The sequence below is a fragment of the Colobus angolensis genome, unplaced genomic scaffold, assembly GCF_000951035.1.
Source record: "Colobus angolensis palliatus isolate OR3802 unplaced genomic scaffold, Cang.pa_1.0 Scaffold380, whole genome shotgun sequence".
NCBI lineage: Eukaryota > Metazoa > Chordata > Mammalia > Primates > Cercopithecidae > Colobus > Colobus angolensis.
In genome coordinates, this window is record NW_012117155.1 from 877,550 (window position 1) to 890,154 (window position 12,605).

Genomic DNA, 12,605 nt, shown 5'->3' on the forward strand with positions numbered 1-12,605 from the left:
CGAAATTCTGTCTCTAAATAAATAAATAAATAAATAAAAACAAATAAATAACAGATCCTACTTTTAATGGGAATACCATGCAGTTTTATTAAATCTGTTTGTTAGAGTCTCCCTAGCAGTTATCAAAATGCCTGAAAGGTGCTAAGTACTCAATAAATAGATTTTGAATGAAAGAATAAATTAATTTTATTTTATTTTTAAAAATCTTTTTAATTTTTAAATTTAAATTTAATTTAATTTTTTATTTTTAGACCTGGGGGTCTCATTTTGTTGCCCAGGCTGGCCTTGAACTCTTGGGTTCAAGCGATCCTGCTGTCTCAGCCTACCAAGTAGATGGGATTACAGGTGCATGCCACCATACCTGGCCACTTTAATTTTATGTGGTGAAATTAGATATATACAATTCAATTGGTTATAAAAATACCCTGAATAAAGTTCTCAGCTAAGTTTGTCTTGTTTTAACTGTAACAAATCAGAAAAGGACAAGCCTTAACAATTGAAAGGGCTTCTGTGAGATTTAAATAGGCACATCTTTGAGGAATGTTTTGGGGAAACTTAGGACTTGTTTGGTAATATCTTGAAAAATGTTTTCAGGGATGTGATATTTTCTCTCTTTTATCCCCACTATCTTGATATGTATTTCCTGTGAGCATTAGAAATTGAAATGTTATAGGTTTTGTTTATTTGAAAGTGAGATTCACATGATTGGTGCTCTTTGCCATAACTAAAACATGAGTACAGGTATATGACAGTATTCTTTTAAGACAAACAACTAAAAGTTAAAGACTGCTTATAAATCTTTGTAATTCTTATTTCCTCTGCACTAGTAAATTGTATTAAGTGAAATGTCCTTCAGTTTCTTTCTTCTTCTTCTTTTTTTTTTTTTTTTTTGAGACAGAGTCTTGCTCTGTCGCCCGGGCTGGAATGCAGTGGTGCGATCTTGGCTCACTGCAACCTCCACCTCCCAGGTTCAAGCGATTCTGCCTCAGCCTCCTGAGTCGCTGGGATTACAGGCGCCCACCAACATGCCCAGCTAATTTTTATATTTTTAGTGGAGATGGGGCTTCATCATGTTGGTCAGGCTGGTTTTGAACTTCTGACCTTGTGATTCACCTGCCTCGGCCTCCCAAAGTGCTGGGATTACAGGCGTGAGCCACCGCACCCAGCCTCTTTCTTCTTAATGTAGTTAACATTTTGTAAAAGCTTACATACAAATTGTACTAGTCTGAGGGGACATAAACCTGAATCATACTTTGTTCTTGCCCTCAAGGATCTTATAGTCTGATGGGGGACATGTGGCAGAAACATTTTCTATCAGTGCATATGTAGTGACTGTATTTAAGCAATCCTAAAAATTTTACAAAACTGCACTTAAGCAGTAAAATTAAACAAGGAAAAAAATTTCTGTAACACCATCACCTCCAAACACTTTTTAATAAACCTTCCCCAATATTATCATTGTGAAAATAATATGTAGAAAATTCAAATACTATGAAAAGATACAACAAAAAGTAAGTCTCCTTATTCCAGCATTTCCTCAGAGGCAACTAGTTTAATTTTTATATGATATTTCTAGACATTTTATCTTAACATATACAAGCATGGATGAGTGTGTGTGTGTGTGTATGTGTATTTAATTTTTTAATTTTCTTTTTTCTGTTTTTTTGTTTCTGTTTTTCTTGTGTGTAAATATGGGATTACATAATGCATATCTGTATCTTTTTAGCTTAACGATATATTTTGAAATATTTTCTGTATCAATGTATATCTCATTTTTACTGGTTTCATGATATATTGTGCAGATTTTTAACCTCTTGATGAACATTTAGATTGGTCCTAGATTTTTTCTAGGACAAATAGTACTGTATATCATGTCAGGGAGAGAAAGGAGATGTATTCATTTTGTATTAGTGTAGTGGTATTTATAATTAAACAAGGGCTGAGCAAAATCTTAAAACCTTTAGTCATGATGAACTAATGAAATATACACAAAATTTATATTATGTTGCCTACTAAAGAGAGTAAGCATTGTGCCTAGCATTGTGTTACATAAGGTATCCTGTCTAACACTTTGGTGGTTAAAATAATAGTAGATTTTAACCACCAAATAATGAGAATTGTGTTATTTTCTTCATTTCACGTTTAAGGAAATTGGGGTCTTGAATGTCAAGAAACTTTTACAAAGTTATACAGGTTTTTTTCTGATTCTAAAACATCTTCATTACTCACTATTGTGGCAGAAGTAGAAATGAAAACTCACCAGTTTTCCTTATCCAAAGTTTATGTATGTCGTTTGTGGCAGTGGAAGGATGGCTATTGATTAACTATGCTTGCTATGGTAATGGGACAGTGTGATTGGGGTTTTTGATCAAAAAGCGGTTTCATTATGCCTTGCTAATATATTTGATGCTTTAAAGTATTAATTAAAATCATCGTTGGTTTTTTCTTTTAAAATTTAAATGCAATAAAATTATTTCTTTCTGATATACAGTTCTGTCAGTTTTGATAAAAGCATACAGGTGTTTACCACTACTACAATTAAGGTACAGAATAGTTCATCATTCACCAAAATTACTTTGTGCTGTCCCTGTGTAATCTCTTCAGCCTTAACTCCTGGCTGATCTGTTCTCTGTCTTTATAGTTTTGTCTTTCAATGAATGTCATAGAAATGAAATCATATGGTATGTAACCTTTGAGTCTGGCTTCTTTCACTTATCTAATGCTTTTGAGATTCATTCATGTTTTGTGTGTATTCAGTAACTTACCTACCTTTATTATTAGATACTGTCCCTCCTGTCTCTGAATCTCTTTTCAATTTTCTTCAGTCTTTCTTGCTCTTTATTCTATGGATTGGTTAATTTCTATTGATCTGTTTTCCAAGTTCCCTGATTTTTTTTTTTTTAATCTCCATATGCCATTGTATCCATCTAATTTTTCATTCTAGTCATTGTTCTTTTCAGGTAGAGCTGAATTTCCATTTCTTTTGACAGTTGCCACCTCTCTACTGAGATGCCCTTTGTGTCAACCATCAAGACAGTGCTCTTCTTTTAGTTCTTTGTATAGACTTTTTCTTTAATTTTTTGAATATCTTTATAATAGGTGCTTTGAAGTCTTCATTTGCTAAATCTAACATCTGGACCAACTTGGAGTCAGTTTTTGTTTTCTGCCTTTTACTGTTTTAATTTTTTGCATGTCTCATAATTTTTGGTTGAAACCTGGGCATTGTAATATTTTTATGAGGATTTGTTGTTGTTGTTTTATTATTGTTTTAGAGAAGGTTAACTTGCCTGGATTCAAACTGCAAACTTGTTTCCCCTGCAGTGTATAGCAACTGCCATCTGTGCTTATTTCTTACTTCTTCCAACTACTTATTTTTTTAGCTTGTTTTCCTGGGGATCAGGGCAAAGGGAAGGCTTTCCTGCACCTCTGTAATTTGGTGGTCAGCCAAGAATTTGGGCAGAGATTATACTCACATTTTGGAATTCACCCTCTCTCTGGGTTCTTCTGGGAGTTCCCTCTTAATCTCCAGTTTACCTGCTAGTGGTGGTCTTTGTCCTCTGATACCCTAACCAGGAAGGGATTCAGCTTTCTGCTGCTGGAAGTGGATACAGTTGGGGAATACATTCAACTTAGAAAACATCAAAATCATGTCTTGTGCCATGTAGCTTTCAAGGCTAGAGTTCTCTACGGTCTCTGCCTGCTTTTTCTGCCAGGCTACCTGGTGTCTCTCCCCTACCTCCTGTACATGTGTATTTTAGCTGTCAGTCAGGGATTTGAGCAGAGTTTATGCTCAGATTTTGGGCCTCACCTTTCTTTGTTTCCTTCACTTCCATTACGTCTACCTGAAATTTCAGCTCTGAGGTTTTCTCTGCCACTTTGAGCTGTGTGGCTGCCTAGTTTCCTTCACCATATTTGTGAGGGATGGGGAGGCCACTCAGCAAAAAAACTTCAAACTGAACTCATGATTCTGTTGCTTCTAGTTGTAGTTTTTCAAGAGTAAGCTCTTTTTTCACTGCTGTCTGCTTTTGGACACTTTCCAGTGCCTTTAAATAGTTGTTTTTTATAGTGCACCCCTATTTAAATAATTGCTTTCTGTTGGAGGTGTGCATGAGCACTTCACCTGGCTGTGTTTGCAAGAAGTTTCTTTCCATCTGTCTGATTTCCTTTTCTTTTAAAAGTTGCTTCCACCTTTTCTTTGTCCTACATTATTATCTGTGATAGTTTGCAATTCCTCAAGCTCTTTCAGTTCTTGATGTTGCTAAAAATGACTGTTCACTTCTCTGTCAATTAATTTTTGGATTTATGTTACACTCCACGGGAGAATTTAGAGTAGATTAGCAATCAAGAGGAAATTATAAACATTTTCATAATGGTTATATCCATATCATACATTTTCTGTGTTTTTGGTGGTACAGTCTTTCTTTTATTCCTAAGGATAGAAGCTCATCAAGTGACCTTTAAGTTTCTGGTCCTTAGAATTCTTCCTTCATGTAGGCCCCTCTTAAGGAGGCCTTCTTTGTAGTTAGTACAAAATTAACTTTGTGAACATTCAGGTGTTTGCTCTTTTGTCTGCCAGTATCAAGTGATTAATTTGCTCTTTAGGGCTATCTCTCCTCCTTTTGGTCCTTTCCACATAGAGAATGTCACTTTAGGACATTTAGCTGACTCAGGTGTCATCTTGGCTTCCTCCTGGTCAGTATTTGCCATCCACATATTTGGATATTTGGACTTCTGTAGCTGAAGGCAACCCTTGTCTGATTCTGGTATCACTATGTAATTCTATCCTCTTCACTATTCTCCCTCTCTTATCTATCAGATCTTTCTAGTAATGGCTGCCCTTGAAATATTTTGTCTGCAAAGTTTGAGAGATAAAAATAATTTTACATCAATAGAAAAGTTGTTGCGTAACGACACTATTTAGAATGTGCTATGGTTTGACTGTGTCCCCAAAAATCCACGTGTTGGAGACTTGATCCCTATTGTAAAAGTACTGGGAAGGGCCCAATAAATGTTGATTGGATCATGAGGATGGAGCCCTAATAAATGGATTAATGTAGTTAATTTCAGGAGTTGGTCAGTTATCAAGACAACTGGTTATTACAAAAGTGAGCCCAGCCCTTCGTGTTTTCTCTCGCCCAAGTTCTCTTGCCTTTCTACCTTCTGTTATAGATGACACAGCATGAAGGCCCTTGCCTTGCTGGTGAATTGCTTTTGGACTTTCAAGCCTCCAGAACTATAAGCTGAATAAATTCCTGTTCATTATAAACTACCCAGTGTCAGATATTCTGTTACAGCAACAGAAAATGGACTAAGAGTAAGATTTTAATAGGACGAATGAAGCCACAAGATGGCTGAGGTTTAAAAGGCACATTGTTGGTAATAAGCAAAAATACAATTCTTTTTTTTCCCTTTAAACTCTATTGGACTTGAAAAAAGTACCAATTTTTATATACCTTGCTTGGTACATTGGAAATAACATGGGTTTTTTGTTAGAATGGAGTTTTAATCTTATCTCTAAGATTTCCTCATATATGAAACAGGATAATAATATAGAGTTGTTTTAAGGTTTAAATAGGAGAAAATATATAAACTTCCTAGAACATCGATAGTGAAAATAGAATAAGTGGTCTCCATACACTGTGCATTTGTCTTTGTTTTGTTCTTGCATGTATCATTATCATTAATTGATACTATCTGAATAGTGTCCCAAGGAGCAATTATTTATTTTGTTACTGTAGTCTTGAAGATTCTATCCCGCAACCCCCACCTCCTGTTTGGACAGAATGTCCAAGAGAAGGGGAAGTAATTGCATCATCCTTTTCTCAGTTAACTTTTGGCAGTCTCCTGAATGCCTGCCCCTAGCCAGCAGGCCCAGTGGTTCCAGCCTCTGTACAGATGATTTCTAGATTATTTTGAATTTAAATTTATTTCTATCATGCCTAAACGTAGTAATGAATAGTGAGATATTTTCCAGGAATTTTGTTTTCAGTAGTCTGGTAATTATTTTTTGATGATTACAAGATCCAAACAACAATAAACTTTAGTTTGTCTAGACATTGGGGATTCAAGTGCCAGATTCTGAGGGACCTTTTTATAGTAAGGAGTGTAGATACAGGAAATGAGGAGCCATTCAGTTTTTACGAAGGCCGTTCTGATTACAGCAAAGCCAGTATGGAATTGAACGGTGGTAAGGAAGTCAGCCAACATTTTTACTAATAGATGATAAGGGCTTAAATAAAGGCAGTAGTCATAAGAAGGAAAGGGAGAGAAGGAGTCAAAAGAAGATTCTAAAGTAGACTTGGTATGGGGAAATGAGAAAGAAGTCAAAGATGATTTCAAAGTTTTTAGCGTGATGAGTAGAAATGACATTAATTGATGTGATAGGCCAAGATGATGAGACTGACTATTGAAGTTGGGGTGCCTATTAAATAATTCAGATAGTAATAATGCAAACATAGATTCTATGTAGTGTATAAATCCTGATGTTTGCAAGGGTTTGGTCCTCATTTCTGTTTTGTTTCCTGTCTCTCTCGACCCAGCAAGTAGAGAAGAGAGGAAGGTGGAATCCTAATGAACGCCAAGATTTAATGAGGGTGAAGGATGAGGCAACGGTAGAACTTGAAAAGAAGTGCTACAGGTGGGAGAGAGATGCAGGATATGGAATCATGAGAGGAGTCTTTTTTCCCCTTTCCAGGATGAGTTTTTTGAGCACAGGAATAATGTCTAACTTACTTCACCACCTTGCATATTGGCATATTATAGTAAATGCTTGTAAGTGCTTGACTGAATGAATGAATGAATGAATGAAATCAGACAAATATACTGTCACTGAATATGGCACAGAGGATGGTTAAAAATGAAGAGATTATTAGATATTATAAAATAGTATATAATATGTGCCAGTGGCCTTTCAACCATTTACAGTTATAACTTAGCTTATTGATAAAATTTAAAAACAGTAGCATTTTTGTGTATTTTTACACAAACATAAAACATGTTATGTTTGTGTAGGCAAACATAGGCATAGTTTTTCCAAACATCTCAATTTGAATTCCACTTATTTTTTAGTGTGCTTGTAACCCTATGATTACTGGGAGTGAGGGCTGGGGAAAAATCTTTCACGTGGTAATACCTAAGTTTTATTGACAAATGAAATGTGAATATGATTTTTGAGCTGATTTTTGAGCACTTTCATCTGAACATTCTTTACTTTCTTATGGCTTGCTGTGAAATACATGCTGATTACTTTAAGTAGGATTGATTAGGAAAACATATGGGTATTTCCCTCCTGCCACCTGTTTACCATCCAGTGTAATAGTGGTAGAAAATCTGAATCTGAATTTGCCTTGTTTATCTGTTCCTCGTAGTTAGCTTTTTGGTCACTGCCACCCATGGTTTAGGATCATTCTTCCCTCAGTGGACATCTGTGGCTATCCTATTCAGGAGAATATCTGATAGTTAAGGATAAGGAGGAGATAAAATGCTCTTCAAAGATATGTTAGTCTGTATTCCCAGATATTCTGGAGGCTGCATTGGGAGAGGCTGCACTGGGAGGATCACTTGAGCCCAGGAGTTGGAGACTGCAGTGAGTTATGATTGCATCATTGTACTCCACTCTGGGTGACAGATTGAGACCCTGTCTCGAAAGAAATGACTGGGGGCAGTGCTCTCATGCCTGTAATCTCACCACTTTGGGAGGCTGAGGTGGGAGGATCACTTGAGGCCTAGAGTTCAAAGAAAGAGTTAAAGAAAAAGAAGAGGAGAGAGAGAAAGAGAGAGAGAGAAGAAAGAAAAGAAAACTTAATCCCTGAAATAGTTTATACTTGAGGATATGTAGAGTAAGGAAAAAGTGTTCTAAATCTCATTCTACAGAATCTGCCAAACTTCTGCCTCCTATTTTCTCTCATTGTTTCTTTCTGCTATCTTTATACCTTTTGTATCTCTTTTGGTGACTACTTTTTTTCTAACTTTCTCCTTTGTTTCTCCGATTTGTTCATTCTCCCCATTTTCTTCTCTTTGACCTCATCTCTTCAGTACGGATAACTAGTCATAAAGCAAAATTGAGGTTTTTAAAAGTTTTTTTGTAATGAATACATTTTTATTTTTATAATCTAAAATTCAGATGAGATTGACATACTTTTATGTTCAAAATAATTCATGGTTTTTATATCATCTAATACCCGATTGATTTATGATACAGTCATTCTTAAGGAGATAACAAATAGGAAATAGGGTTCCTTTTCCAGGAGCAGGCAGCAAATAAACTATGTGGCATTTGCTCAGGAATTTGCATCAGTCATTGATTCAAAGGAAGAATTTGAATCAGCAGTTCTTCCTGTCTCTGTCTTTTATTTTTATTTAACTCATGGATTTACCTACATATTTATATATTTATTATATTAAATGCTCATTTATTGTAAAATTTTCAGCTGTTTTTAGAAATAAGGTACTATGAGAAAAAATATAGTAAAATGGTTTCTGTAAAACGAAAATGTATCTTCTACTGATTTTTGATATGAACACAATTTTAATGAGTTTATCTTTGTCATTCTTTGTGAAATTGTACTGCAATACTAAATAAAACTCAGGAAAGCAGGCCGGGCGCGGTGGCTCAAGCCTGTAATCCCAGCATTTTGGGAGGCCGAGACGGGCGGATCACGAGGTCAAGAGATGGAGACCATCCTGGCTAACACAGGGAAACCCCGTCTCCACTAAAAATACAAAAAATTAGCCGGGCGTCCTGGCGGGTGCCTGTAGTCCCAGCTACTCGGGAGGCTGAGGCAGGAGAATGGCGTGAACCTGGGAGGCGGAGCGTTCGGTGAGCCGAGATCGCACCACTTGCACTCCAACTGGGCGACACAGCGAGACTCCGTCTCAAAAAAAAACAAAAAACCCAGGAAAGTATAGTATTTTCCCAGTTTTGGAATTTCCCTTTGACTTTTATGTACAACTCTTCCTCACCTCCCCCCATCAAATCCAGCTTGGAAAAGTATATAGAAGGTATACAGGAGTGGGTGTCAGGAAACCTGAGTTCCAGTCCAAATTGTATAACTTTGTTTAAATTGTTTAACTTCATTTGGTTTCTCTTTTGGTGTCAGCAGTTTCTGAAAGTCAAATCATCTATTTCCAAACAAATACTTTAGTCTCAGCATTTTTCAAGATCAAGATTTTGTTCTATATAGCGAATTATCATTGTTCTTTATAATACCGTTTAGCAGCATTGTGACCTTTGGCAAAATTACTAAAATTCTGAGGCTTTCTAGTCTGTATATGGAGATCATAATGCCTGCTTTGCAAGATGATTGTGAAGATTAAATTGGATAGTGAATGTGGTTTAAAAGTGTTTAGCTCAGATATTCTGTAAAGCTGTTGTTAAGTGAGTTTCCTTATCATTTCATTTGACTGTAGTAGAAATAGCAGTTACAAGCCTCACATGTGAAAAGGCATGAAGTATATGAATTGAATTGATAAAACATTTTTATGGTTATTGCACTATAAGGAAACATCAGAATGTTTACATACATTTATTTTTGAGTAAAAATTAAATTTCTATTCAGAGTTTTTAACTTCATTAAAGAAATAATAACATTGGTTATTTGTTTTTACTATATGCTTTCCTAAGCATCTTAAGCTTTTAGTAATTAGGAAATGTGTTCCAAGTGAAATTTTGTCTAAAAGAATCATTCTGTAGAATTGTTTTTGCCTTTTTGGTACCATAATGATATTTGGATACATGAGGTACCTATACAGCAGTTGTTTAAGTATATTTACTAATTATAAATAGCACATTATTAAACTGTTACATAGTGGTAGCATATTTAATAGACAAATCAAATGAAAAGTACCTAAAAAGACCTCTGGTGTTTATTTTAATTTGATTTGTGGCATTTGTATGGTTAGTATTTTATAATCTATTCATCACTTTAAAAATATATCACAGTAATATCAAGTCTGTACAATTCTATGACTATTTTATTCTGCATGGAATAGATTTAAAGGTCAACACTGCTCTTTTACGTAGGTTATGGGTGCTACATGTGTGCTTTCAGAGCAATAGTGTGAGGAAGCTTGGAGTGGGATGGCAGGACGGCCTCATCCCTATGACGGTAACTCCAGTGATCCAGAGAATTGGGATCGGAAATTGCATAGTAGACCTCGAAAACTTTATAAACATTCAAGGTAGGTAGAAAACATGTATTTCGCATATGAAAACTCTGCTGAAACTGATTGTAAAGAATACTGCTGCATTTGGTTGTGGCAATTCCTGTCAGAGGATGGAGAATATTTTACAAAATGTTTATCTGTCTCCATAGATAACTTTTGGAGAAACATTTCTTTTTAATTTTTTAATATTTGTATTTGAATATTTCTGTCTCTAAAGATGGTAAAAATCTCCCTAGTTGACCCCGTGAATAAATGCTATAATTTACTTAAATGGGGACTCTCACATGACAGGTTAGGTTAGTTCTTTGTATTTAAAACTCCCTAATAGGAATGTATTTTGTGCTCTAAATACATTGTATACCTTACACAGGATAATATGTAGATTTTTTTTTTTTGAGACGGAGTTTTGCTCTGTTGCCCAGGCTGGAGTGCAGTGGCCGGATCTCAGCTCACTGCAAGCTCCGCCTCCCGGGTTTACGCCATTTTCCTGCCTCAGCCTCCCTAGTAGCTGGGACTACAGGCGCCCGCCACCTCACCCGGCTAGTTTTTTTTTTTTTTTTGTATTTTTTAGTAGAGACGGGGTTTCACCGGGTTAGCCAGGATGGTCTCGATCCTCCTGACCTCGTGATCCGCCCGTCTTGGCCTCCCAAAGTGCTGGGATTACAGGCTTGAGCCACCGCGCCCGGCCTAATATATAGATTTATGTCAGCGTTTGCTTCATACATTTTTAACTGAGTTTATATTGTGTTGTTATCCTTCTTATTAATGAGAAAAATTAATCTTTCTGGAATGACCCTACTGGTTTATTTAAAGTTTGCTGCATGAAATAAAATTCATTTCAAGTTTCAGCCCATCTATCTATTATTTTTAAAACTTTCATTTTCTGCTGTGTAACTTAATGAGGAATACCTCATTTTTATACACTTTGATCTGAAATTTTAAGATGTTAATTGACAACTCAGAAACCTCACATATTACAGGTATGTAAGCATGTTTTCATAAAGCAAAATCTATGAATATTATTTAGGGCATATTATTGAGCATTTAACTTACTTGAATATAAATTTTTCCTTACCACTGATGTAAATACCAGCTTTCTTGAAAAAAAAAAAAGCCATAGTATTGTAATAATGAAATAGTTTTTGTGATTTTAGAGAAATAGTTCAGATACTTCATACACTATAGCTAGAAAATTTCAGTGATTGGTACTTTTTAAGTCTCCTGATAATATGTTCACTTTTATTGTGAACTTTTAATGTGATGAGGTCTAAAATGTTAATATTAAGTTGACTTTTTTATAATCCATAAGTCCATGCCAAATGGTATGAGTGTTTTTTAATTTTTTTATGTTTGTTCATTCTGTGTGTGTGTGTGTGTGTGTGTGTGTGTGTGTGTGTGTGTGTGTGTGTGTCAACATCCAAACTGGGGCTTTTGTTCTTTTTCTCTATTTCATGGAAATTATTTTGTCATTTAGATTAAAGAGATGTTGGTTTTACCAGGTGTGGTGGTTCATGCCTTTAATCCCAACACTTTGGGAGGCTGAGGCAGGCAGATCACTTGAGGTCAGGAGTTTGAGACCAGCCTGGACAACATGACAAAACCCCATCTGTACTAAAAATACAAAAATTAGCCAGGAATGGTGGCATGCACCTGTAATTCCAGCTGCTTGGGAGGCTGAGGCATGAGAATTGCTTGAACCTGGTAGGCGGAGGTTACAGTAGGCCACTGCATTCCAGCCTGGGTGACAGAGTGAGATTCTGTCTCAAAAAAAAAAAAAAGTATTGGTTTTATCACATTAAATGTGAGGCTGTATTTATATCTACTATATTATATATGTATGTGTATTTTTTTCAAGTGAATTATATAGTATTCATCCTAGTTCTTGCTGTTTTTCTGCTGAGGTATAATACTGCATTATATAATGAAGAGGTGACAAGGGAGAAAATAAGCCATTGTTTTATAAAAGCTGCATACATAACAGCAGGAAAAATTTATAAAAACGAACAGTACGTTTTTCATTATTGTTTCATTGTCAATAACAAATAGCAAAGCTCTTCTTGATAGCTGTAACATCAGTAACTTTTTAGTGCTGTTTTTACTCTTTTTTTTTTTTTTGAAATGGGTTCTCACTTTGTCAGTCAGGCTGGAGTGCAGTGGCACCATCTCAGCTTACTGCAACCTCTGCTTCCTAGGCTTAAGCAATCCTCCCTCCTCAGCCTCTGGAGTACCTAGGACTACAGACACTCACCACCACCACAACAAGCTAATTGGAGCTATTTTTAGGTAGACTGCAGCAGTATTTAGGGTTATTTGAGTGAAAAACATTAAAATAAAATGCAAAATAAATACCAGTGAATTGATTTTTTTTTTAAATGCAAAGACTATGAAGTCCTTTAAACGAGTTTATTTTAGCCTCATTCATGGAAAATCTGCTCAAGGAA

The 12,605-nt window shown here is 35.7% G+C and overlaps 1 protein-coding gene across 3 annotated transcripts in view; it reads left to right on the forward strand.

Annotated features, from left to right (window-relative positions):
• The window catches only part of BTBD10 (BTB (POZ) domain containing 10), a 71,509-nt gene that overhangs the window by 10,604 nt on the left and 48,300 nt on the right, over nucleotides 1–12,605 (forward strand). For 2 of the 3 annotated variants that reach the window (XM_011954252.1, XM_011954254.1), the window contains one exon: nucleotides 10,022–10,179. The exons of the other annotated variant lie outside the window; for it this stretch is intronic. In XM_011954252.1, coding sequence (XP_011809642.1) covers nucleotides 10,079–10,179 — 101 coding nt within the window. In that variant the 5' untranslated portion in view covers nucleotides 10,022–10,078. The remainder of the gene's footprint in view (nucleotides 1–10,021; nucleotides 10,180–12,605) is intronic. 3 annotated transcript variants of the gene reach the window in all.